The sequence below is a fragment of the Monodelphis domestica genome, chromosome 5, assembly GCF_027887165.1.
Source record: "Monodelphis domestica isolate mMonDom1 chromosome 5, mMonDom1.pri, whole genome shotgun sequence".
Lineage (NCBI taxonomy): Eukaryota > Metazoa > Chordata > Mammalia > Didelphimorphia > Didelphidae > Monodelphis > Monodelphis domestica.
Window position 1 is genome coordinate 15,809,074 of NC_077231.1, and position 25,769 is coordinate 15,834,842.

The following is a 25,769-nucleotide window of genomic DNA, read 5'->3' on the forward strand; positions in this document are numbered from 1 at the left end:
TTTGCTTATTCTGTCAGATAGTTTCTATAATATTGGAAATAGTTGTTCTTTGAATGTTTGACAGAATTCACTTGTGAATCCATCTGATCCTTGTAGATTTTTCTTAGGGAATTCTTTGATTCCTGGAAGTTTTCATTTTGTTATCTTTCAGAAGGTAATTGGCAGATTCTTTCAATGTGTATTTTATCCATTGGTCCTATAATATCAGGGCAGTTTTACTTGATAACTTCTTAATGTCTTGGACTCTTTTTAAAATTGTGACTTTCAAGTAATTTAATAATTCTTAAATTATTTCTCCTTGAGCTATTTTCTAAATCAGTTATCTTTCTGATGAGACATTTTACATTTTGTTTTATTTTTGCCCAATTCTAATTTTTTTAAAACCCTTATCTTCCATCTTAGAATCAATATTGTATATTGGTTCCAAAGCAGAAGAGTGGTAGGGGCCAGGTAATGGGGGTTAAGTGACTTGCCCAAGGTCACACAGCTAGGAAGTATCTGAGACCAAATTTGAACCCAGGACATCCCATCTCTGGGCCTGGCTATCAGTCTACTGAGCCACTTAGCTGTACTCCCAGCCCCCATTCTAATTTTTATAAATTACTTTCTTCATCAAGCTTTCAGCCTTCTTTTACATTTGTTCAATTTAGCTTTTTAAAGAAGTTCTCTTCATTGGATTTTTGTACCTCTTTTACTTTTTTGCCCATTCAATTTTGTAATGTTTCATCTTCTTTAGTATTTTTTTGTGCCTACTTTGCCAAACTATTGACTTTTTTCATCATTTCCTTCCCAAAATCTTTTTTTTTGAGCTCTTCCTGGAATTCTTTTTGGGTCTGAGACCAACTTATAGTTTTCTCTGAGTTTTTGGGTATAGCATTTTTGACTCTGTTATCTGCTTCTGACTTAGTGTTTTGATCTTAACTTTCACCATGATAAATTTTTATTTTCAAAAACTTTTTTTGTTTGCTCATTATTCCAGCCTTTTTCTTGCATTTTACCTCATTTAAAAGTTGAGCTCTGTTTCTGGGACACAGAGGGCACTGTCTGAAGCTTTACCCTTTTTGTGCAACTGTTTTTAGAGCTAATTTTCTAAGGGTCTGTAAGTTTTCAGTTCTTCCAATATATAGTCTAAGGATACATGCCACTACTCTTCTTTTTTTTTTAAGATCTCATTGTATTTATTGTTGGCTTATTAAAAAAAAAAAGGCGAAACACAACCGTAAAGACTCCCCTCCAACGAAGAGTTTATGTATCTGTTAAGTTCATACAAGCTCTGATTTGTTTAATGCAGACACAGATAACTGTTCAACCCTGTCATTATTTTTTTTTTCACAAGTTTGGAGAAGAGTAGATGTCTCAATTTTTTTAAAAATTTTTAAACATTATTTTATTTGATCATTTTCATACATTATTCACTGGAAACAAAGATCATTTTCTTTTCCTCCCCTTCCCGCCTCCCCACCTTTCCCTCTCCCATAGCCGAAGCATGATTCCATTGGTTATCACATGTGTTCTTGACTCGAACCCATTTCCCTGTTGTTGGAATTTGCATTATAGTGTTCATTTAGAGTCTCTCCTCAGTCTTATCCCCTCCAACCCTGTAGTCAAGCAGTTGCTTTTCATCGGTGTTTTTACTCCCACAGTTTATCCTCTGCTTGTGGGTAGTATTTTTTAGATCCCTGCAGATTGTTCAGGGACATTGCATTGATACTAATGGAAAAGTCCATCACCTTCGATTGTACCACAATGTATCAGTCTCTGTGTACAATGTTTTTTTGGTCCTGCTCCTTTCACTCTGCATCACTTCCTGGAGGTTGTTCCAGTCTCCATGGAATTCCTCTACTTTATTATTCCTTTAAGCACAATAGTATTCCATCACCAACATATACCACAATTTGCTCAGCCATTCCCCAATTGAGAGGTATCCCCTCGTTTTCCAATTTTTGGCCACCACAAAGAGTGCAGGTCTGAATATTCTTGTACAAGTCTTTTTCCTTATTATGTCTTTGGGGTACAAACCCAGCAGTGCTATGGCTGGATCAAAGGGCAGACAGTCTTTCTCCGCCCTGTGGGCATAGTTCCAAATTGCCCTCCAGAATGGTTGGATCAATTCACAACTCCAGCAGCAATGAATTAATGTCCCCACTTTGCCACATCCCCTCCAGCATTCATTACTTTCCATAGCTGTCATGTTAGCCAATCTGCTAGGTGTGAGGTGATACCTCAGAGTTGTTTTGATTTGCATCTCTCTGATTATAAGAGACGTAGAGCACTTTTTCATGTGCTTATTAAAAGTTTTGATTTCTTTGGCTGCGAACTGCCTGTTCATGTCCTTTGCCCATTTGTCAATTGGAGAATGGCTTGATTTTTTGTACAATTGATTTAGTTCTTTATAAATTTGAGTAATTAAACCTTTGACAGAGTTTTTTATGAAGATTGTTTCCCAATTTGTTGCTACCCTTCTGATTTTGGTTACATTGGTTTTGTCTGTACAAAAACTTTTTAATTTGAGGTATTCCAGATTATTTATTTTGCACTTTGTAACTCTTTCTAATTCTTGCTTGGTTTTGAAGTCTTTCCCTTCCCAAAGGTCGGGCATGTATACTATTCTGTGTTCACCTAATTTTCTTATAGTTTCCTTCTTTATGTTCAAGTCATTCACCCATTTTGAATTTATCTTGGTGTAGGGTGTGAGGTGTTGATCTAACACTAATCTTTCCCACACTGTCCTCCAATTTTCCCAACAGTTTTTATGAAATAGTGGATTTTTGTCCCAAAAGGTGGGATCTTTGGGTTTGTCATATACTGTCTTGCTGAGGTTGCTTGCCCCCAGTCTATTTCACTGATCCTCCTTTCTGTCTCTTAGCCAGTACCAAATTGTTTTGATGACCTCTGCTTTATAATATAGTCTGAGATCTGGGACTGCAAGGCCCCCTTCTTTTGTATTTTTTTCATTATTTCCCTGGATATCCTTGATCTTTTGTTCTTCCAAATGAACTTTGTTATGTTTTTTCTAAATCAGTAAAAATTTTTTTTGGAAGTTCCATGGGTATGGCACTAAATAGATAGATAAGTTTGGGTAGGATGGTCATTTTTATTATATTGGCTCATCCTACCCAAGAGCAGTTAATGTTCTTCCAATTGTTCAAATCTAATTTTAGTTGTGTGGAGAGTGTTTTGTAGTTGTGTTCATATAGATTCTATGTTTGTCTCGGGAGATAGATTCCTAAGTATTTTATTTTGTCTAAGGTAATTTTGAATGGGATTTCTCTTTCTAGTTCTTGCTGCTGAGCTGTGTTGGAGATATATAAAAATGCTGATGACTTATGTGGGTTTATTTTGTATCCTGCAACTTTGCTAAAGTTGTTGATTATTTCGATTAGCTTTTTGGTTGAATCTCAAGGATTCTTTAAGTAGACCATCATGTCATCTGCAAAGAGTGATAATTTGGTCTCCTCCTTGCCTATTTTAATGCCTTCAATTTCTTTTTCTTCTCTAATTGCTACTGCTAGTGTTTCTAGAATAATGTCAAATAGTAGAGGTGATAATGGGCATCCTTGTTTCACTCCTGATCTTAATGGGAATGGATTTAGTTTATCCTCATTGCAGATGATATTAGTTGATCGTTTTAGATATATACTATTTATTATTTTTAGGAATGACCCTTCTATTCCTATGCTTTCTAGTGTTTTTAGTAGGAATGGGTGTTGTATTTTATCAAAGGCTTTTTCTGCATCTATTGAGATAATCATGTGGTTCTTGTTGGTTTGCTTGTTGATGTGGTCAATTATGTGGATAGTTTTCCTAATGTTGAACCAGCCCAGCATCCCTGGTATAAATCCTACTTGATCATGGTGGATGACCCTTCTGATCACTTGTTGGAGTCTTTTTGCTAGTATCCTATTTAAGATTTTTGCATCTATATTCATTAGGGAGATTGGTCTATAATTTTCTTTCTCTGTTTTTGACCTGCCTGGCTTTGGAATTAGTACCATGTTTGTGTCATGAAAGGATGGTTCCCCCCTCCCTTTTCCTTTCTTTGCCCCCACTTTCCCCAAATCTTCTTAATGCCCCAATCTTTCCCTATGCATGTTTCTTCTAACTACTCTTATGATGCTACAATTTTTGAGAGTTACACAAAACATTTTCCCCACATATTAATATATATAATTTGATGTAAATGTAGTCCTTATAGAAGAGAGTTTGACTTAAAGAAAAAGATAAGATTCATCTCCTATCTCCTTTCTTTCATATTTACCTTTTCATGTTTCTCTTGCTTTCTCTGCTTGGATATCGAACTTTCCACAGAACGCTGATCTTTTCTTAGCAAATGCTTGGAAATCTTCTATTTTGTTGAATGGCCATACTTTCCCCTGGAAGTATATAGTCAGTTTTCCTGGGTAGTTGATTCTTGGTTGGAGACCCAGCTCTCTTGCCTTTTTAAATATCGTGTTCCATGCTTTGCAGTCTCTTAGTGTGTTAGCCCCTAAGTCATGTGTGATCCTTATGGGAGCCCCCTTATATCTGAAGCTCCTCTTCTTGGCTTCTTGTAGGATTTTCTCCTTTTCTAGGAAGCTCTTGAATTTAGCAATTACATTCCTAGGGGTTGTCTTTTGGGTATTTAGTATAGAAGGTGTTTTATGAACCCTTTCTATTTCTATTTTGCCCCCTTGCTCCAGAACGTGGGGGCAATTTTCTTTTATAATCTCCTGTAAAATAATATCGAATTAATTGTTTATCTCTGTTTTTTTTTGGGAGACCGATAATTCGGAGGTTTTCTCTTCTCCCTCTGTTTTCCAGATCGGTGACCTTCTCAGTGAGATATTTTATTATTTCTTCTAATTCATTAATTTTTTAGCTTTGCTTTATTGATTCTTGCTGTTTTGTGATCTCACTTTCTTTGAGTTGCTTGATTCTGGTCGTTAGGGACTGGTTTTGCTTTTCAGCTTTATCTGCCCTGCTATTGGATGCTTTGAGCTCTTTTTCCAATTTAGCAGTCTTATCTGTCAGACTGCTGATCTCTTTCTCCCATTTTTCTTTCCAGGGTTCCATCTTTTGGGTAAGCTCCAGTTTGAGATCTTCCAGAGCTTGTTGATAGTTTCCATTTTGGTAGGCATGTTCTGATTTTTTTTTTTGATTTCCTCCTCATTCTCTTATTTTCCTTGGGTACTTCCACCATAAAAGTTTTCAATAGTCACCACTTTCCCTTTCTCCCTGGAGGCTTGATTTTTGGGCCATGTGAGCCATCCCTTTGGTGGTTTTATTCCCATTTCCTTTTTTTCTGGGGTTTGGGTGATGTGGGTGGGTTTTCTGTGAATTTAGGTTGCCTCAGACCAGTTCTTCCCAGTCTCCGAGGTTCCTTAGAGTGCTGGGCCCCTGATCACAGCCACACTGCCCAGGTGTTCAGCTCCGCCTAGATAATCAGCGCATGGTCCGCCCCTGGTGTTTAGCTCCACCGAGATGTTCCGTGCAACCGCCCCAAGTACAGCTCTGCTGACCCTTGTGATCAGTGCCGGGTTCTCCAGTGAAACCGCCCTGAGACGTTTTTTCCTGGCAGTCCCCATATCCGAAGGACCCTGTAGCTCCCCTCCCCCCCCCCCAGACAGAGACGTTCCCTACTCACTCGCTGTCCCAGTGAGCGCTCAGGTAGCTCACTCTGGTTTGGTGGGGGAGATGGGAAGGAGGCTCAGTTCACTTTTCTGTGCAAGCTTTTCCTCATTCTTATTATAGTGTGGAATTGTTCAAACCCCACATACCTTCGCCTCTGTGGAGTACTGGGGAGTACTGGGGTGTCCTTCTGTTCCTCCAAAGGTGATTTTTATGCTCCTTTGATGTAGTCTGTTTCGTTCGGTGCCGGGGACAGGAAGCGTGTGGCGTCTAGATTGCAGCCATGATTACCCGGAAGTCTCTAGAATGCATTTTTGACTACTATTCTGAGAAAGGATTCATATAGTTCTCTAAGCTTCCAAAGGGATCCATGACACACATAAATTTTAAGAATAACTGATCTAATCCAACCCATATGATAGATACAGTGTGGACTCATTTTTCTTGACTCTGATTGTTACAACTTTTTCTATAACAGTATTGATGACAAAAATATTATTTTAATATTTCAATGCATTGAAAGGAATAGAAGGAAATTAAGTATTTTTTCATTTATTTTTTTCAATTACATATAGACAAAAGTTTTTAATGTACTTTCTTTTTTTTTTACATTTTGAGTACCAAATTCCCTTCTTCCATCCCCTCTCCTTGAGAAGGCAAGGAATTTGATATGGATTAAATACATGTGTAGTCATACAAAACATTTCCATCTTAGCAATGTTGCAAAAGGAAACAAAAAATAGAAAAATAAATGAAATTTTGGAAATATATGCTTTAATCTGCATTCAAACTCTTATCAAGTATTTGTCTGAAAGTAAATAACACTTCATTAAAAGCCCTTTGTAATTGTCTTGGATCATCATATTGCCAAGAATAGTTAAGTCTTTCACAGTTGTTCATTGTTCTGCATTGCTGTTACTGTGTTCTGTGTTTTCCTGTTTTTGGTCACTTCACTTTGCAGCAGGTCCTATAAATCTTTTCACATTTTTTCTGAAATTGTCCCATTCATCATTTCTTATAGCATAATAATATTCTATCAGATTAATAAACCACAACTTGTTTATCCATTCCTTAGTTGATGGTCATTCTCTCCATTTCTTAAACTTAGCCATCATAAAAAAGCTGCTATACATATATGTCCTTTCCCTTTAATCTCTTTGGAATATAGACCCAGTAGTGGTACTTCTGGGTCAAAGAGTATATACACTTAAAAAAACCAACCCTTCCTTTCTGTCTTAGAATAATAAGTATTAGTTCCAAGGTAGAAGAGTAGTGTAACGGCTGTTACAAGGGAATCACTTTAAAAGACTGATATATATTAATTTAAGGTCACCAAGGAATCAGCTATGTAATTCCTAAATGAAAAACTCAAGTCAGCCGTCAGCCTTTTTTGGAGTTTAATTACAATAGGAGTAAGAAAGGAATTAGAGATAGAGAGAGAGAAAAAGGGAGAGAAGGGAATAGGGCTTCAATACCAGAAAGGAATTAGAGATAGAGAGAGAGAAAAAGGGAGAGAAGGGAATAGGGCTTCAATACCCCCTCTGTTTAGGCTGGGCCAAAAGGCCCAAGCCCTTAGATAGCTGGGGCAAAGAAAAGAGCTCAGTCCCTATTACTCACGTGTCCAAAATGGAGAAACAGTCTCAGAGGCCCCCACCTTCAGCTTCCTTCAGAGCAAGCCTTCTCAGAGCCCAGGAACCACAATCACCCCGACCAAAACTCCTCTCCCTCAACAACCTCCAGACCCTCCTATCTTTAAGGAAACCATCCAAGTTCCTCCTCCCAGTTCTCCCATCTACCAATCACTCTTCATCAATTTCCCTGTGCCAATGGAGGCTCTAGCTTAACCCAGGACCGCCCAGAGGTTTTTGGCTTTTGCACATGTCTGTTGAAGGTCATATTTTCAAATGATTAAATCTTTACTCCTTTGCTACAGCCCTTTCTAAATCCTGTTAACTTGAGTATGGTAGAGATTGGAATAATTAAATTTTGATCTAGGCTGCAGCCCTTACTCAATCCTATTAGGACTGAATAGGGTGGAGATTTATTCCAAGTATCTCCATTGTATCAATTCTAAAATCAATCAAGACTCAAAGAAATTCCTGTTCTATGCTTAAGCATAGGTCAAAGTCCTTTCCATTGTTCAGCAAAGGGTTTCTGTCCTAAAGTAATCTTAAGAAGGGAAGAGAAGGAACCTCCCATGCCAATGGGGTTCCCATTCCAATAGACTATCAGTAAGAAATTTTCCAAGTATGAAATATCCCAATGGTGAAATTTCCAACATTTATAAGTCTAAGGAAATTTGAGGTTTACAGGGCTAGGCAATTGGGGTTAAATTACGAGTTCAGTATCTGAGTCCAGATTAAAACCTAGGACTTCCCATCTCTAGGCTATCCACTGAGCCGTCTAACTTCTCCAATATCATCACATTTATAACTCTTTGATCTTAGATCCAAATTGTTCTCCAGAGTTATTGGATTAATTCCCAACTCAACCAATAGTGTATTGGTCTCTCTAATTTTCTGTATTTCCAACATTTATCATTCTCTTTTTCTGCACAATTAGTTAATTTGATAAATATTAGGTAGTACCTTAGAGTTGTTTTAATTTGCATTCCTAAATCAATAGTGATTTTAGAGCATTTTTTCATCTGACTGTATAAAGGTTTGATTTCTTCTTATGAAAATTCATATCCTTTATTTATCAATTCATTAGTGGGTCTTATTTTTATACATTTGGCTCAATTCCCTATATGTTATAGAAATAAGATCTTCATTTTAGAAATATTTTGTAAAATTATTTGCAAGTGTTCTATTTTCTTTTTATATTGATTGATTTGGTTTTATTTGTGCAACCCCTTTTTAATTTGATATTTTTGATGGTAAATTAATTTAATTTAATTTAATTTGATACAAAGCAACATACTTGGTTTTACTGGATAAATTGTAGTTGTAATCCTAGTTCCTTTGCTTTGAATATTTATTACAAGCCTTCTGATCCTTTTGTGTGAAAGCTACTAAATTTTGTATGATATGAGTATTACTTATAGCTCCTAGATATTTGAATTGTTTCTTTTTGAATGCTTTCAATATTGACCTGGAAGCTTTGGAATTTGGCTATAATATAATGAGATTTTATTTTAGGATCCTTGAGGTGATTGATAAAATATTTTCAATTTTTATTTCATCTTTTGGTTCTAGAATATCAGGGAAAATTTCTTTGCTAATTTCTTGAAAGATGATGTTTAAGTTCTTTTTTTGATCTTGGTTTTTCAGGTAGTCAAATAATTCTTAAATTATCTCTCCAGGATATTAGTTATAGACCCAGTGGTACTTGTTTTTCCAATGAGATATTTCACATTTTCTTCTATTTTTTCCTCCCTTGGATTTCGTTTTATTGTTTTACAGTGTCTTATGGAGGCATTAACTTCTATTTGTCCAATTGTAATTTTTAAGGAGTTGTTCTCCTCACTGCAACTTTGTACCGCTTTTACCTTATTGAAAATTCTATTTTGTAAGGTGTTATTTTCCTCTTTATTTTTGTGCCTCTTTTACCAAGCTGTTTCTCTTTTCATAAATTTCTTCTATCACCCTAATATATTTTCCCAACTTTTCCTCTGCCTTTCTTATTTGATTTTTAAAATCCTTTTGAATTGTACATTCTCATTGCAGCAAATTTACAATGAACCATGATTAATCTTAAATGCTAATTTTGGAAACTAGTTCAGTTGGTTAAAAAAGGAGACTGGTAAGTCTTAGATTCCTAGTTTGGACCCCTTTCAAATCCATTGTCTTTACATATAGAAATGATGTTTTAAATCCACAAATTGACTCCTGTTCCTTATGAACCCTTTTTCAGTTGTGGTCCATTGACTTTGATAGAGGCCACATTAGAAATTATGAATGGCTTAAATAAACCTATTTGCACTGTCTCATCCCCAAGTGCTAAAACACATTATATTACATTAAATTATATATTATGTTATATTTTCTTATTTTCTATTCTACTCTATTATTTTATATTCTCCTTGTATTTAGAGATGTCTTATTTATCATGTATTTTGGTCAGCATATATTCCCAATAAATTGTGTGAGTACAGGTGACATCTAATTATTAGTGAAATGTTAGTGAAACTGAATTCAGCTTTTTTTCTTTTAGGCAAAATATGATGGTCCTATGTAAAGTCCTCAGTAAATTGAGCACATTTCCTTAATTTTAATTCTTTACCAGAGGCTATATATATGACTAACAGGACTTCTCTACTAGCAGCAATGCAGTGATCCAGGATATTTCTGAGGGACTTATAAGAAGGGGTGCTATCCACATCCAGAGAAAGAACTGTGGGAAGAAGAAAAACAACTACTTGATCATATGAGTCTATGGGGATATTTGGGGGTGTAGACTCTGAACTATTACCCTAGTGTAAATATCAGTAATATGGAAATAGTCTTGATCAATGACACATGTAAAACCCAGTGGAATTGAGCACTGACTACGGGAGAGGTATGTGAGGAGGGGAGGGAAAGAACATGAATCATATAACCATGAAAAAAATTTTCTTAATCAATTAAATAAAAATTTAAAATATATGTATATGTATATGTGTGTGTATGTGTGTGTGTGTGTTTGTTTGACACTAACAAAATCAATATCATTCCTAAAGAAGTATCTCTTTCCAAATATTACACGCACACATATACCCTGAATGTAATAGAGAAACTTGAATGAGCAGTGTAAAAGTTAAACATAAACCATTCTAACCAAAAACCCATAGATTTAAAAAAAGAGAATTAGTTATAACATAGGCTTGAGCAACAAAGATTAGCCAGTGGTTGGAGTGTTTGATTTTTGGTGACTCTTAAGGTCTTAGATCTCTAGAGTTAGAAAAATGCCTTAGAGGCCATTTAATTGAACCCCCTCACTTTACAGATAAGGAAAGACAGTCCCAAGGAGGTTTAATTTACTAACTTAAGGTCACATATATAATAAGGCCAAATTTGAACCTGAGTTATCTGACTCCATAGTTAATCCATTTCCACTTGCTAACTACCTTTATAGAATCATAGAATCATAAACTTAGAGTTGGAAGGGATTTTAGAGGTCATAAATTCCAGCTTCTTCTTTTTACCTATGATGAAATTAAGTCAATGAGTTGATGTGCCCAGGATCACATAACTAGTTAGTGTCTGAGCTGGGATTAGAATAAAGACTTTCCTTATGCTGAGACCAATGTCCTTGATAATAATGCAAATAGAAGACTTTGCCAAGTTCTATTGTTTTTCAATAGGGTCCAATTCTTCATAACCCTATTTGAAATTTTCATGGCAAAAATATTGGAGTAGTTTGACATTGTATTCTTCCAAATGAAGAAACTGAGGCAAACAGGGTTAAGTGACTAGCCTAGGGTCACAGAGCTAGTAAATGTCTGAAGCCAAATTTGAACTTAGGAAGATGGTCTTTCTGAATCCAGGCCTGCCTTTCACTCCTGGCCTCAAACTCTATTCAATACATCACCTATCTGCCCTAAAACATTTCACTTTACTCACAGATTTTTTTAATGTTACTGAATTACAAGGTCAGTAATATCAGACACACAGGCTTCCAAGCGAAATTTAATTCTCTGCAAAATGAGAACCTAGTCCAGAAACTAAAGAAACTTGTCTTCCCTCTCCCCATTTTTAAGTGCATCTTACTTTGTATTGATTCCCACAAAGCAAAACTGTTTTCAAAACAGAGATTATTTAAGCTTTGGCCCATTTACCATGTCTACTTAAATGTGCCAGAGATCTGTTTTCTATAAGACATATGTCTGTTTCAGCTTATTTTTGTGATTATGAGTAGTTTATTACCCAGATATGGTTTAAAAATAGCATATTTTCTATAGTGCATGTATATGTTCAGCACATATTTTGGAATAGAAAAGTGTGTGTGTGTGTGTGTGTGTGTGTGTGTGTGTGTTTAGTGTAATCTAACACTGAGAACACAATGTGAACCATACAGAAAGGGATAGGATGACGCGGAAAGAAGACAAGATTTTATCCAATCTGAGGAAGTAGGTAGGTATAGCATCTTGAAATGCTAATTTGGCTCCTTCCTTTTAGAACAGTTTTTTTAAAAATATGAAGCAGACATATTTTAACCTTTACACTGCTCACTCACAGCTGTCTGATGTCTCTGATTTTATTATTATTTTGTGAATAGTGTCTTGAGTTTCTGACTTGTAGACTTTGATTTCTACCTCTTAAGATCAGGGGTGTGAACTTCCTGGGGGGTAGTTTTTTTAATGTTTAAAATTGCTCAGAGTTTCCATCTGCTTTTACTTGATTTGTGGTCTTGAAGATCATGCTTGGCCCATGGGATATTACAGTGTGCCGAGAGGATGTGGAGTTTTGTCAGCCAGTGAAATATGTCTGGATTTTTTTTTAGCAGCTTTCATATGCTTCTCATCCTGTGTGGTCCCCACAAACCTGAATTTATATTTTACAGAACTGCTCACCCTCTTTATCTTCCTCTATGACTTGCTCTTTTCTAAAGAGAAGGTGTGTGAAGAGGGCATGTGAGCCAAAAAAATATAATCCTGGTTCCAAGAGCATTTATGGCCAAGAAAGTTAAAGTAGTTTTATGTGTGATGTAGTACAGGACATTAAAATATTTGTCTTGTGGATGCCTTGAATATAAGATTTCTGATATGTACAAATGTTGAAGTGAATTTTCAGAATGTCAGAATTTTCTCACATGAGCTGGGGACTTCAAGAATCTTCTCTCTTCAAATACTCTTTTTTGCTTGTTTTCAGGCATTACTGCAGACTACAGTTCAGCAGCAAGCAGACTCTATTGAAAAGCAGTACATATCTGCGATTGAAAAACAAGCTTGCAAGTGTGGGGAGCTGCTTAATGCTCAGGTAATAAAAATTGAAATCCCATATGCACACATTGTTATTCTCCTTGACCTCTCTTATTCTGCTCCCCTTGGTACTCCCCCACCCTCAGCAATACAAACTTGAGCCTGTGTCATGTGTTTTCGTGACACTTTCTTAGGTTTTATATATTTGTCATGTTTTATTGTGGGAAAATAAGTTCTAAGTTTCACTGGGTACATTTCAGATATAATTGCTCTGTTATAAGTACTATGTGTAACATGTAAATTAAAATAATATACAATGATCCTGATTACTAACTTTTGTTACTTTCTAAGATACATTAAGAGAGGGCAACTAGGTGACTCAGTAGATAGCATATCAGGCCTGAAGTCAAGAGGATTCCTTCTTTTGAGTTCAAATCTGGCCTGGTTTGCCTTAGTTTCCTCATCTTTAAAATGAACAGTAGAAGGAAATAGCAACTGGAAAACAACTGAACAACATAGATGAAGAGGAGGATATGAAAAAAAATGAAACAATTCATTTTTGTTAGTATTTTAGCTTTTAGAAAGGATCATATTTAGAGATTAGAATTATTGAGCTAGGAATTGATTTATTTGTTGGCTTCTGATGCTCATTTTTTCTTGTTGTTGTTTATATATTAGTGTGCTTTTCATTGGAAAGGCATTTCCTTGGCTTAATATTTTATAAAGTTTAAAGTCTCAACAATGGCCTTTAGAATAACCAAAATTTTTTTCAAAAGCACCTGGGGTCCAATAATTTGTTATTATTGTTTTTTAAATTTAATAAGTATTTGAATATCGTTGTTTTCCTTTATAATTCTATGTATTTTTTATGCATTTAATAACATTATTCAGAGAAGGGGTCCAAAAGTTTAATCATATTGCCAGAGGGTTCATGACATGAAAAGAATTAAGAAAAACCTTTAGGGAAAGAAGAGATGATGTTCATGAATAGCTAGGAAATCTGAAGGATTTGGAATGTCTTTATTGTGAGCCTCATATTGTAAGATGACTGCAGAAAGAGACTCTATACATTTGAGCTAAAAACCTATAATGAGAAGTTAAAGAAAGATTCAGGAGGGCAGAGCCAAGATTGCATCAGAGTAATAGCAAAAGTCAATACTGCTCTGAGAATCCTTTAAAAACAATCTCTAAAAAGTGCCTTAAGATGACAGAAGTCAAAAACCAACAGCAAGATGGATTTAGGGGGCTGTACTGCTGAACACAGATTGAAAAGTATTCAGAGAGTTGATTTTCACAAAAAAAGGGGGAACTGGAATCAAAACTGCACACAGAGGAATACTGTACAAACATTCCCCCACTTAATGCTCCAGATTCTGAACCTGAGCATAGGCCAACTTTGGAATCTTGAGACCCAGGCTATACCACAAAAAGGTACTTCAGACTAACTTCTTGAAGGTCCTAGTACTAGCCCTCAGTGAGACCCAGAAGCCCCCTGCACTGGGCCATTTCAGTCCTACCCTGCATTGAAAACCTAGCCCCAGGGTAAAATAGCTCACAATCCTGGGACCTGCAAGCCAGCATCAGAGAGAAACAGCAGATTTCAGAATTTTCAGTTGACTGAGATAGGACCTCACCTAGCAGATTGGCTAACATGACAAAAATGGAAAGTAATGAATGCTGGAGGGGATGTGGCAAAGTTGGGACATTAATACATTGCTGGTGGAGTTGTGAATTGATCCAACCATTCTGGAGGGCAATTTGCAACTATGCCCAAAGGGTGATAAAAGACTGTCTGCCCTTTGATCCAGCCATAGCACTGCTGGGTTTGTACCCCAAAAAGATTATAAGAAAAAAGACCTGTACAAGAATATTCATAATTGCACTCTTTGTGGTGGCAAAAAGTTGGAAAATGAGGGGATGCCCTTCAATTGGAGAATGGTTGAACAAATTGTGTTATATGTTGGTGATGGAATACCTTTGTGCTCAAAAGATAATAAAATGGAGGAATTTCATGGGAACTGGAACAACCTCCAGGAATTGATGCAGAGTTAGAGGAGCAGAACCAGGAGAAGATGGTACAGATACACTGTGGTACAGTCGAGTGTAATGGACTTCTCCATTAGTGGCAATGCAGTGATCCTGTACAACTTGGAGAAATCTATGAGAAAAACCATTATTCACATTCAGAGGAAAAACAGTGGGAGTAGAAACAGAAGAAAAACAACTGCTTGAATACATGGGTTGAGGGGATATGATTGGGGAGGTAGACTCCAAATGAGCATCCTAAAGCAAACACCAACAACATGGAAATAGGTTCTGATCAAGGATACAAGTAATGCCCAATGAAATTGTGCATCGGCTGTGGGAAGGGTGGGTGGTGGGGAGGGAGGTATACACTGTAATTATTGTAACCAAGGAATAATGTTCTAAATGACTAACTAAATTAATTTTAAAAAAAAGAATTTTCGGTTTATAGGCAAAAAATGGCTTGGAAAAATGAATAAACAGCAAAAGAAACTCCCAAGCCTAGAAATAAGGTGACAAAGACCAAAGCACAGGGTCAACAGATCCAAGCAACCACAAGCAAAACTTCAAAGAAAAATGGAAATTGGTCTCAACAATTCAAATAGAAGAACTGAAAAAGGAATTCAAAAATTAAATAAGGCAGGTTGAAGAAAAATGGGAAAAAAGAAACAAAAGTAATGCAAAAGATAAAACAAAAAAACCTTAAACAGCCAAGTTGGTCAGCTGGAAAGAGAAACATAAAAATTAAATGAAGAAAAGACTTTTTATTTAATTAAAATTTTTTTTTTAATTTTAAAAACCCTTACCTTCCATCTTGGAGTCAATGCTGTGTATTGGCTCCAAGGCAGGAGAGTGGCAAGGGCTAGGCAATGGGGGTTAAGTGACTTGCCCAGGGTCATACAACTGGGAAGTGTCTGAGGCCAGATTTGAAACTAGGACCTCCCATCTCTAGGCCTGACTCTCAATCTACTGAGCCATCCAGCTGTCCCCAAGAAAAGGCTTTCTTAAAAAACTGAATTGACCTAAAGGAAAAAGAGGCAAAAAAAAATCCCATTAAGAAAAGAGGTCCAGGAAAAGTAGAATGTACCAATTGGAAAAGGGCCAATTTGAAAAGGTCATGGAGGAAATTTAATTGTTCAAATTGTTCAAAAATAGAATTGGGCAAATAGAAGCTAATGACTTCACAAGACACCAAGAAACAACAAAAAACAAAACAAAATCAAACAAATAAAAAAAATAGAAGAAACTATGAAATATCTCATTGAAAAAAAAAAAAAACCCGACCTGAACAATGGATCCAGGAGAGACAATTTAAGAGTTACTGGACTACCTGAAATTCATACCTAAAAATAAAGTCTAGACATTATAATATACTGTCATGATATTCTTGAAGGAAATGGTTAAATAGAAATTGAAAGAATCCACAGATAATAAATTTCCAAATGACAACTCCCTTAAATGTTATAACCAAGTTCAAGAGCTCCCAGGTCAATAAGAAAATACTGCAAGCAGCCAGAAAGAAACAGTTTTAATATCATGAATTACATAGGATCTGACAGCTTCCACATTGAAGGACTGGAAGTCTTGGAATGTGATAGTCTAGAAGGCAAGGGACCTGCATTTATAAACAGAAATCACCTGTCCATCAAAACTAACTATTCTTTCAGGGGAAGATATGATCATTTAATAAAATGAAAATTTCTAAGCATTCGTGTAGAAAAAACAAGACTTAAATAGAAAAGTTGATGCCCAAATACAAAATTCAAGAGAAGAATAAAAAGGTAAATAAGAAAGTGAAAAGATTTAATGGCTTCAATAAGATAAAATTGTTTATATTCTTACATACAAAGATGACATCTGTAACTTAAAAATTGTCATTGTTATCATTGTAGTTGGAGGTATATATAGAGAGAAGGCATGGTAATAAGGTGTTTACGATGATATAAAAAATCTATGGGGTAAAAAGAGGATTTTACATAGAGAAATGGGAAGAGAGAAGTAAAATGGGGCAAATTATATCACATAAAGAGGGACAGGAGGAAAAAATATTATTACATTGGAGGAGAGGTTGAAGCTTGTGATGGGAAATACTTAAACCTTACACTCCTTGGAACTGGCTCAGCGAGGGAAGGATAGCCAGATTCATTGGGATATAGGATCCTATCTTACTCTGTAGAGAGTTAGAAGGGGAATAAGTAAGGAGGTGTTGAGGTGGGAAATAATATAAGGGAAGGAGTGATTAAAAGCAAAATAATATGGTCCATATTATTTCCACCCCTCCCCCCCCCAATTCCTGGAACTCATAGATAATTCAATCTGAGTGCAAAAGATATTTCTATATTGTTCATTTTTATAAGTGAATAATCTTATATAGAAACAAAACCACAAAACATATACCCAAATAAACAAGTGATCAATCATATATTTTCCTCTGCATTTCTACTCCAACCGTTCTTTCTCTGGTAGTGGATAACATTGTTTTCCATAACTCCTTAGAATTATCCTGGATCATACTATTGCTATTAGTAGCAAAACTTAACAAATTTAATCATTCCAAAATATTTCATTTACTGTATATGATGTTGTCCTGGTTCTGCTTATTTCACTGTGTGTCAGTTCATATAGTTCTTTCCACTTCTTTCTGAAATCATACTATTTATTAATAATATTCCATCACTACCATATACCACCATTTCTTCAGCTTTCCCCAGTTGTGGGACATTTTTTTGGTTTCCAAATCTTTGCCACCCCAAAATGTACAGCTGTAAATCTTTTTGTACAAATAAATCCTTTCCCAATTATTTTTATCTATTTGGGATATGAAACCATTAATGGTATTACTGAATCAAAAGTATGCATTCTTTTATAACCTTTTGGGCATAATTCCAAATTGCCATAATGGGTGGATCACTCACAACTCCACCAGTAATACATTAGTGTTCCACTTTATTATTTTCTTTTACTTTCATATTGGCTAATCTGATAGGTTTGAGGTGGTAACACAAGGATGTTTTCATTTGCATTTCTGTAATCAGGAGGAATTTAGAACATTTTTTCATGTGATTATTGATAACTTTAATTTTTTCATCTAAATACTGCCTATTCATAGCCTTTGACTATTTACAAACTGGGAAATGATGTGTTTTTTATATATTTCAGAAATGAAGCTTCCATTAGAGAGAAGTGTTATAAAATTTTTTTCCAGTTTGTTGTTTCCCTTCTAATCTTGTTTGCATTGGTTTTGTTTGTACAAAATCTTTTTAATTTAATATAATCAAAATTATTAATTTTACATATTGTAATGATCTCTCTTGTCATAAATTCTTCCCTTCTCCAAAGATCTATCAGGTAAACTGTTCTTTGTTCCCCTAATTTATATTTACATTTAATTCTTTTTTTTTAATTTTTATTCGGTCATTTCCAAACATTATTCATTGGAAACAAAGATAATTTTCTTTTCTTCCCTCACCCCCCTCCCACCACCTCTCCCATAGACCACGTGCGATTCCACTGAGTATCACATGTGTTCTTGACTCTCAAACCCATTTCCATGTTGTTGGTATTTGCATTAGAGTGTTTATTCAGAGTCTCACCTCAGTCATATCCCCTCCACCCCTGGAGTCAAGCAGTTGCTTTTCCTCTGTGTTTTTACTCCCACAGTTTATTTTCTGCTTGGGGATAGTGTTTTTTAGATCCCTGCAGATTGTTCAGGGACATTGCATTGTCACTAATGGAGAAGTCCATTACATTCGATTGTACCACAATGTATCAGTCTCTGTGTATAATGTTTTCCTGGTTCTGCTCCTTTTGCTCTGCATCACTTCCTGGAGGTTGTTCCAGTCTCCATGGAATTCCTCTACTTTATTATTCCTTTTAGCACAATAGTATTCCATCACCAACATATACCACAATTTGTTCAGCCATTCCCCAATCAAAGGGCATCCCCTCGTTTTCCAATTTTTAGCCACCACAAAGAGTGCAGCTATGAATATTCTTGTACAAGTCTTTTTCCTTATTACCTCTTTGGGGTACAAGCCCAGCAGTGCTATGGCTGGATCAAAGGGAAGACAGTCTTTTATCGCCCTTTGAGCATAGATCCAAATTGCCCTCCAGAATGGTTGGATCAATTCACAACTCCACCTGCAATGATTTAGTGTCCCTACTTTGCCACATCCCCTCCAGCATTCATTACTTTCCATAGCTGTTATGTTAGCCAATCTGCTAGGTGTGAGGTGATACCTCAGAGTTGTTTTGATTTGCATCTCTCTGATTATAAGAGATGTCGAACACTTTTTCATGTGCTTATTAATAGTTTTGATTTCTTTGCCTGAGAACTGCCTGTTCATGTCCCTTGCCCATTTATCAATTGGAGAATGGTTTGGTTTTTTGAACAATTGATTTAGCTCTTTGTAAATTTGAGTAATTAAATCTTTGTCAGAGGTTTTTATGAAGATTGTTTCCCAATTTGTTGCTACTCTTCTGATTTTAGTTACATTGGTTTTGTCTGTACAAAAACTTTTTAATTTGATGTAGTCAAAATAATTTATTTTACATTTTGTGACTCTTTCATGTCTTGCTTGGTTTTAAAATCTTTCCCTTCCCAGAGATCTGACATGTATAATATTCTGTGTTCACCTAATTTACTTATAGTTTCCTTCTTTATATTCAAGTCATTCACCCATTCTGTATTTATCTTGGTGTAGGGTGTGAGGTGTTGATCCAAACCTAATCTCTCCCACACTGTCTTCCAATTTTCCCAGCAGTTTTTATGAAATAGTGGATTTTTGCCCCAAAAGCTGGGGTCCTTGGGTTTGTCATAGACTGTTTTGCTGAGATCATTTACGCCAAGTCTATTCCACTGATCCTCCTTTCTGTCTCTTAGCCAGTACCAAATTGTTTTGATAACCACCACTTTATAGTAGAATTTGAGAGCTGGGACTGCAAGTCCTCCTTCCTTTGCATTTTTTTTCATGATTTCCCTGGATATCCTTGATCTTTTGTTCTTCCAAATGAACTTAGTTATGGTTTTTTCTAATTCAGTAAAGAAGTTTTTTGGTAGTTCAATGGGTATGGCACTAAATAAGTAAATTAATTTGGGTAGAATTGTCATTTTTATTATGGTAGCTCATCCCACCCATGAGCAATCAATGTTTTTCCAATTTTTTAGATCTAGTTTTAGCTGTGTGGAAAGTGTTTTGTAGTTGTGTTCATATAGTTACTGTGTTTGTCTCAACAGATAGATTCCTAAGTATTTTATATTGTCTAGGGTGATTTTAAATGGAATTTCTCTTTCTAATTCTTGCTGCTGAAGTGGGTTAGAGATATATAGAAATGCTGATGACTTATGCGGGTTTATTTTGTATCCTGCAACTTTGCTAAAGTTATTGATTATTTTGAGTAACTTTTTGGTTGATTCTCTAGGATTCCTTAAGTAAACCATCATATCGTTTGCAAAGAGTGATAGCTTGGTGTCCTCATTGCCAATTTTAATACCTTCAATTTCTTTATCTTCTCTAATTGCTACTGCTAATCTTTCTAGTACAATGTTAAATAATAGAGGTGATAATGGGCATCCTTGTTTTACTCCTGATCTTATTGGAAAGGTTTCTAGTTTGTCCCCATTACAGATGATGTTTGCTGATGGTTTTAGATATATACTGTTTATTATTTTTAGGAAAGTCCCTTCTATTCCTATACTTTCTAGTGTTTTCAATAGGAATGGATGTTGTATTTTATCAAAGGCTTTTTCTGCATCTATTGAGATAATCATGTGATTTTTGTCACTTTGCTTCTTAATATGGTAAATTATGTGGATGGTTTTCCTAATATTGAACCATCCTTGCATTCCAGGTATGTATCCTGCCTTGTCATAGTGGATGACCCTTGTGATGACTTGCTGGAGCCTTTTTGCTGGTGTCCTATTTAAGTTTTTGCGTCTATATTCATTAGGGAGATTGTTCTATAGTTTTCTTTCTCTGATTTTGACCTGTCTGGCTTTGGGATCAGTACCAAGTTTGTGTCGTAGAATGAATTTGGTAGAACTCCTTCTTGGACTATTTTGTCGAATAGTTTGTTTAATATTGGGATTAGTTGTTCTTTGAATGTTTGATAGAATTCATTTGTGAATCCATCTGGACCTGGGGATTTTTTCTTAGGGAGTTTTTTGATGGCTTCTTCAATTTCTTTTTCTGAAATTGGGTTGTTAAGGTAATTTATTTCTTCCTCTTTTAGTCTAGGCAGTTTATATTTTTGTAAGTATTCATCCATATCACCTAGATTGTCATATTTGTTGCCATATAATTGGGCATAGTAGTTTTTAATGATTGCCTTAATTTCCTCTTTATTAGAGGTGAGGTCTCCCTTTTCATCTTGGATACTGTCAATTTGTTTTTTTTTATTTCCTTTTTTTTAATTAGACTGACTAGTACTTTGCCTATTTTATTTGTTTTTCCAAAGTACCAGCTTCTCGTCTTATTTATTAAATCAATAGTTCTTTGACTTGCAATTTTGTTAATTTCTCCATTGATTTTTAGGATCTCTAATTTAGTCTTCATCTGTGGATTTTTAAATTTGTTCACTTTCTAATTTTTTAATTTGCATGCCCAATTCATTGAACTCTGCCCTACTCAAGGATATAAATTTCCCCCTCAGTACTGCTTTGGCTGCAACCCATAGGTTTTGAAAGGATGTGTCATCATTGTCATTTTCTTCAATGAAGTTATTAATTGTTTCTATGATTTGTTTTTTAACTAACTGGTTTTGGAGAATCATATTGTTTAATTTCAAATTAATTTTTTATTTATCTCTCCATGTTCCCTCACTAATTATTATTTTCATTGCATTGTGATCTGAGAAAGTTGCATTTATTATTTCTGCTCTTTTGCACTTGTTTGCAATGTTTGTATGCCCTAATACATGGTCAGTTTTTGTGATTGTACCATGTGCTGCTGAAAAGAAGGTATATTCCTTTGTGTCCCTATTTATTTTTCTCCATATGTCTACTAACTCTAATTTTTCTAAGATTTCATTCACTTCTCTTACCTCTTTCTTATTTATTTTTTGGTTTGATTTATCTAGTTCAGATAGAGGAAGGTTCAGGTCTCCCACTGGTATAGTTTTTCTATCTATTTCATCCTTGAGTTCCTCTAGTTTCTCTTTTAGAAATCTGGATGCTATGGCATTTGGTGTGTACATGTTGAGAACAGATATTTCCTCACTGTTTATACTGCCTTTTAGCAGGATGTAATTACCTTCCCTATCTCTTTTAACTAGATTTATTTTTACTTTGGCTTTGTCGGATATCATGATTGCGACTCCTGCCTTCTTTTTGTCAGTTGATGCCCAATAGATTTGGCTCCACCCTCTTACTTTCATCCTGCGTGTTTCTACTTTTCTCATATGTGTTTCTTGTAGACAGCATATGGTAGGGTTTTGGACTCTAATCCACTCTGCTATTCGCTTGCGTTTTATGGGTGAGTTCATTCCATTCACATTCAGAGTTATGATTACTAGCTGTGTATTTCCCAGGATTCTGATTTCTGCTCCTTTACCTGCCTTTTCTTCTTTTACAATTTCCTTCTACACCAATGTTTGCTTTTGAACAGTCCCCCTTGTTCCACCCTTATTTTACTTCCCTTTCTACCCCCCTACCTATTTATCCCCCCTTTTATTTTCCCTGTAGTCTTTCTAAAATTAAACCCCCACTCCCTCCCTCTCTTGTACTGCTTCCCTCCCCACCAGACCATTTGTTACCCTTCTACTCCCCTATAGGGTGCAAATCTATTCTCTGCCCCCAATGGATTGAATTGTTTTTCCCTCTTTGAGTCACTTTCAAAGCACGTAAAAGTTGAGTATTTCATGTCTCCGTCCTCTTTACCCTTCCAGTGTATTGATGTTTTCCCCCCTCCCACCATGAGCTTCTTTATGACATATAAATTTACCTCCATTTGTTTCTTTTCCCATTTCTTTTAATATTAACCTATTTAAAGCACTATTTATATATAATATATATATGCATACTCATGCGTATGTATTTTTGCATGCATATATCTATATACCTATTTATGTCTTGTCCTTTCCTCCTATACAGTTTTTTGCTGTTCCCTCTAAGTATACTTCTTTTTGCTGCCCAGCTAATAACAACAGTTTTTAAGAGTTACCAATGACGTCTTTTCTTATAGGGTTACATATCATTTTAACTTATTGAGTCTCTTAAATTGTTTTTTGTTTTTCTTTTTTTCCCCTCTTTTTTAATTACCTTTTGATGATTCTCATGAGTTCTGTGCTTGGGCTTTGAATTTTCAGTTCAGGTCTGGTCTTTTCATTACGAATTCTTGAAATTCTTCTATTTTGTTGAATGACCATACTTTCCCCTGTAAGAATATAGTCAGTTTTGCTGGGTAGTTGATTCTTGGTTGTAGACCTAGTTCCCTTGCTTTCCGGAATATCGTATTCCATGCCTTTCTTTTTTTCAGTGTGGATGCAGCCAGATCCTGAGTTATCCTCACTGTGTGATTCCTTGGTATCTGAATGACTTGGCAGCTTGTAATATCTTTTCTTTGGTCTGATAGTTCTTGAATTTGGCTATAACATTCCTGGGTGTTGTCAGTTGGGGATTAAGTACAGGAGGTGATCTGTGGATTCTATCAATCTCCACTTTTCCCTCTTGTTCAAGGATTTCGGGGAAGCTTTCTTGGATAATTTCTTGTAGTATTATGTCCAGGCTTTTTCTTTTGTCATGGTCTTCTGGTAGGCCAATAATTCTTAAATTGTCTCTCCTTGAACGATTTTCTAAATCCTCTGTTTTGTGAATGAGGTGCTTCATATTTTCCTCAATTTTTTCATTCTTTTGGTTTTGTTTTATAGTGTCCTGCCGCCTTGTGGGGTCACGTGATTCTAGTTGTTGTATTCTGGTTCTTAAAGACTGGATTTCATCCTTAGTTTTTTGGTCGTCCTTTTCATTTTGGTCAGATTTTTTTTTGGAGGTCATCTTTCATCTTCTTCACCTCATCTTTCATCTGCTTTGCCTCATCTTTCATCTGCTTTGCCTCATTTTCCAGCTCGTTGATTTTGGCTTTCAAGACACTATTTTCTGTTTCCAGATGACTTATCTTAGTTTTTAAGTTCTTTTCCCAATTGTCTTCTGCCTCTCTTAATTGTGTTTTGAATTGCATTTTGAGTTCTTCCAATGCCTGTATCCAATTCGCTGGGATTTCTGATTTTTCCTTTGCTGATCCCTTCCTCTCTGTTTCATTTGCTCTTTGCTCATTACCTGTGCAGAAGCTGTCTATTGTAATTTCTTTCTTCTTTTTCTGTTGTTTGCTCGAGTTTACTCCTTCTTTGCTCCCCATATTTGGCTGTGCTCTTGCTCCGCTCATTTTGTTTTGTTTTTGGGGCTGTCAGTCTCCCCTCTTGGAGCTTTGTCAGGTTTCTTGGTACAGTCTCTAGGGGAGGAATGTTAACTTCCCTGTCCTTTGGGGGCTTTTGCTTGGATTATGTTCAACTGGGTCGTGCTGTATGTGGTATGAAGCCCTAAGGCTCTGAAGACTCCTGGAAGGCTGGGCCGCCAGGCTCTATCCAATTTCCGCTGTCCGCAAGTGCCTTTGCCCACCTCCCTAAATTCTGAGGAGTTCTGATGGAATTAAGTTCAACTGGATTGGTCTGGATTTTCCCCGAGGCAACGGTGAGACTGGAGCCAGATGGAGGGACCCAGCCACAGCCCCATCTCTTCCTGGCTTCCTCTCAGCTGTCCAAGCTGGATATTCTGAGCCCGATGCCCCGATGCTCACAAGGTAGGCCCTCCAAACAGCACCTTTGCCTGCTCAGATGTTCCCGCTGCTGCTAGGGGCTCAGCCCTCTGGGTTGTGGGGGAGAGGTTCTGGGACCTTCGCTCTGTCTTCCCCTTAGCCCTGAGTATTCTCGTATTCCGGCTTTTGGGGTGGTGTACCTTTTGATTTGAGTCCAGAAGGAGGGTTCCCCGCTTCTGTCCTGTTGTTCAGCTTGAATTTCGGTGCCCTAGGAGCATTCAGTCTGTATCGGTAAGGAAGGGTCTTCCACAAGGTCTGAACTTTTGCTGTTGGCTAAGCCACCATCTTGACTCCGCCCTACTGTAAAGATTAAAATTTAGGGGAGACTGAGGCAGGTAGAAATTAGTTTCTCTCTGCAAGGAGTGTTATATTTTTTAGAGGTTTATTGAAGATTAAGGATTAAAGAAAATACAGAATAAGAAAAAACACGTACCTAGGCCATAGGCCTACACAAGATAACCTCACATCATGGAAGAGATGCCTCTGCTCCAAAACAGAAGTCCAAAAAAAGAGCTCAAAAGCCTTTCCAATCAGCTTAAATACCTTCTTGATCTCGCCCACCTCAGAATTCTGAGAGATTACAAAGCATTTTGGGGAAGTGGAGCAAGGGTTTGTGGGGATTAAAGTCCATAGTTCAAATCTCAATTTTACATTCTCCCCGTTTGATCTTCTGGGAAGAAGTCCTTCCCCAAAGGATCATAAAAACATAATCAATTTAAAGATTACAATAATTTGAGGATAAGAAAAAAAAACAATAATTGCTGATCTCATTGAGAAAAAGCTAGTTAGGGGGTAGTCCCATTTGGCATGAAAGTATACATGCAACTAAATGTTCAATCAACCACACCCAAAGTTCAATTTTTGTTCATCTGTCTGGTTTGGAGGCTTCTTTATGGTATCTTCTCCAACAGTTCAGTTCTGGATTCAGAGAGGCAGCATCTTCTTTACCTAAAATTCTTCTCAAAAAGAATTTAAACTTTGCAATTTAAATAATGATATTTTTACATTTCCCCCATTAAGAGGGTGATTAAAAAACAGGATCACTTACGGAAGCATGGCTGAGGTATGAGGTATATGAATCAATTGGCAAGAGAAATTAATAAAAACATCAGAAAAATCCAAAAGAAAAGAAAAATTTCTGGATGAAAATATAGACTATCAAAGTCTTATGTGTAAAAATTCCAAGTAAAAAGAAAAATAAATCTATAATAGGTCCTTGAATCAAGGCCCAATTAAAATGATCGAAGCAATGATGCATTTACCCAGTCAATAGCCAGGACTACAGAAAGGTACCACACTATGAAAGGCAGAAAAGGGGACCAGATTATAGGAGCCAAGGTTTGGGGATACTCGTCTGTGAGTCTTCAGAGTGAGTGTGGACACAAGGAAATCCTATGTCTTAACAACATGTTAAACACAGTAACCTCGAGTCTTCACAGTAGGTTCAAGACCTTTGTATTGGCCTAGAAGTGCATCAATCCATCCTAGAT

At 36.2% G+C, this 25,769-nt stretch overlaps 1 protein-coding gene across 13 annotated transcripts in view; it reads left to right on the forward strand.

The window, feature by feature from the left end:
- CCDC91 (coiled-coil domain containing 91) overlaps window positions 1–25,769 on the forward strand; it is a 481,978-nt gene that overhangs the window by 250,676 nt on the left and 205,533 nt on the right. For all 13 annotated transcript variants that reach the window (XM_056797660.1, XM_001373145.4, XM_007502853.3 and 10 more), the window contains one exon: window positions 12,399–12,506. In XM_056797660.1, the coding sequence (XP_056653638.1) occupies window positions 12,399–12,506 (108 nt within the window). The remainder of the gene's footprint in view (window positions 1–12,398; window positions 12,507–25,769) is intronic.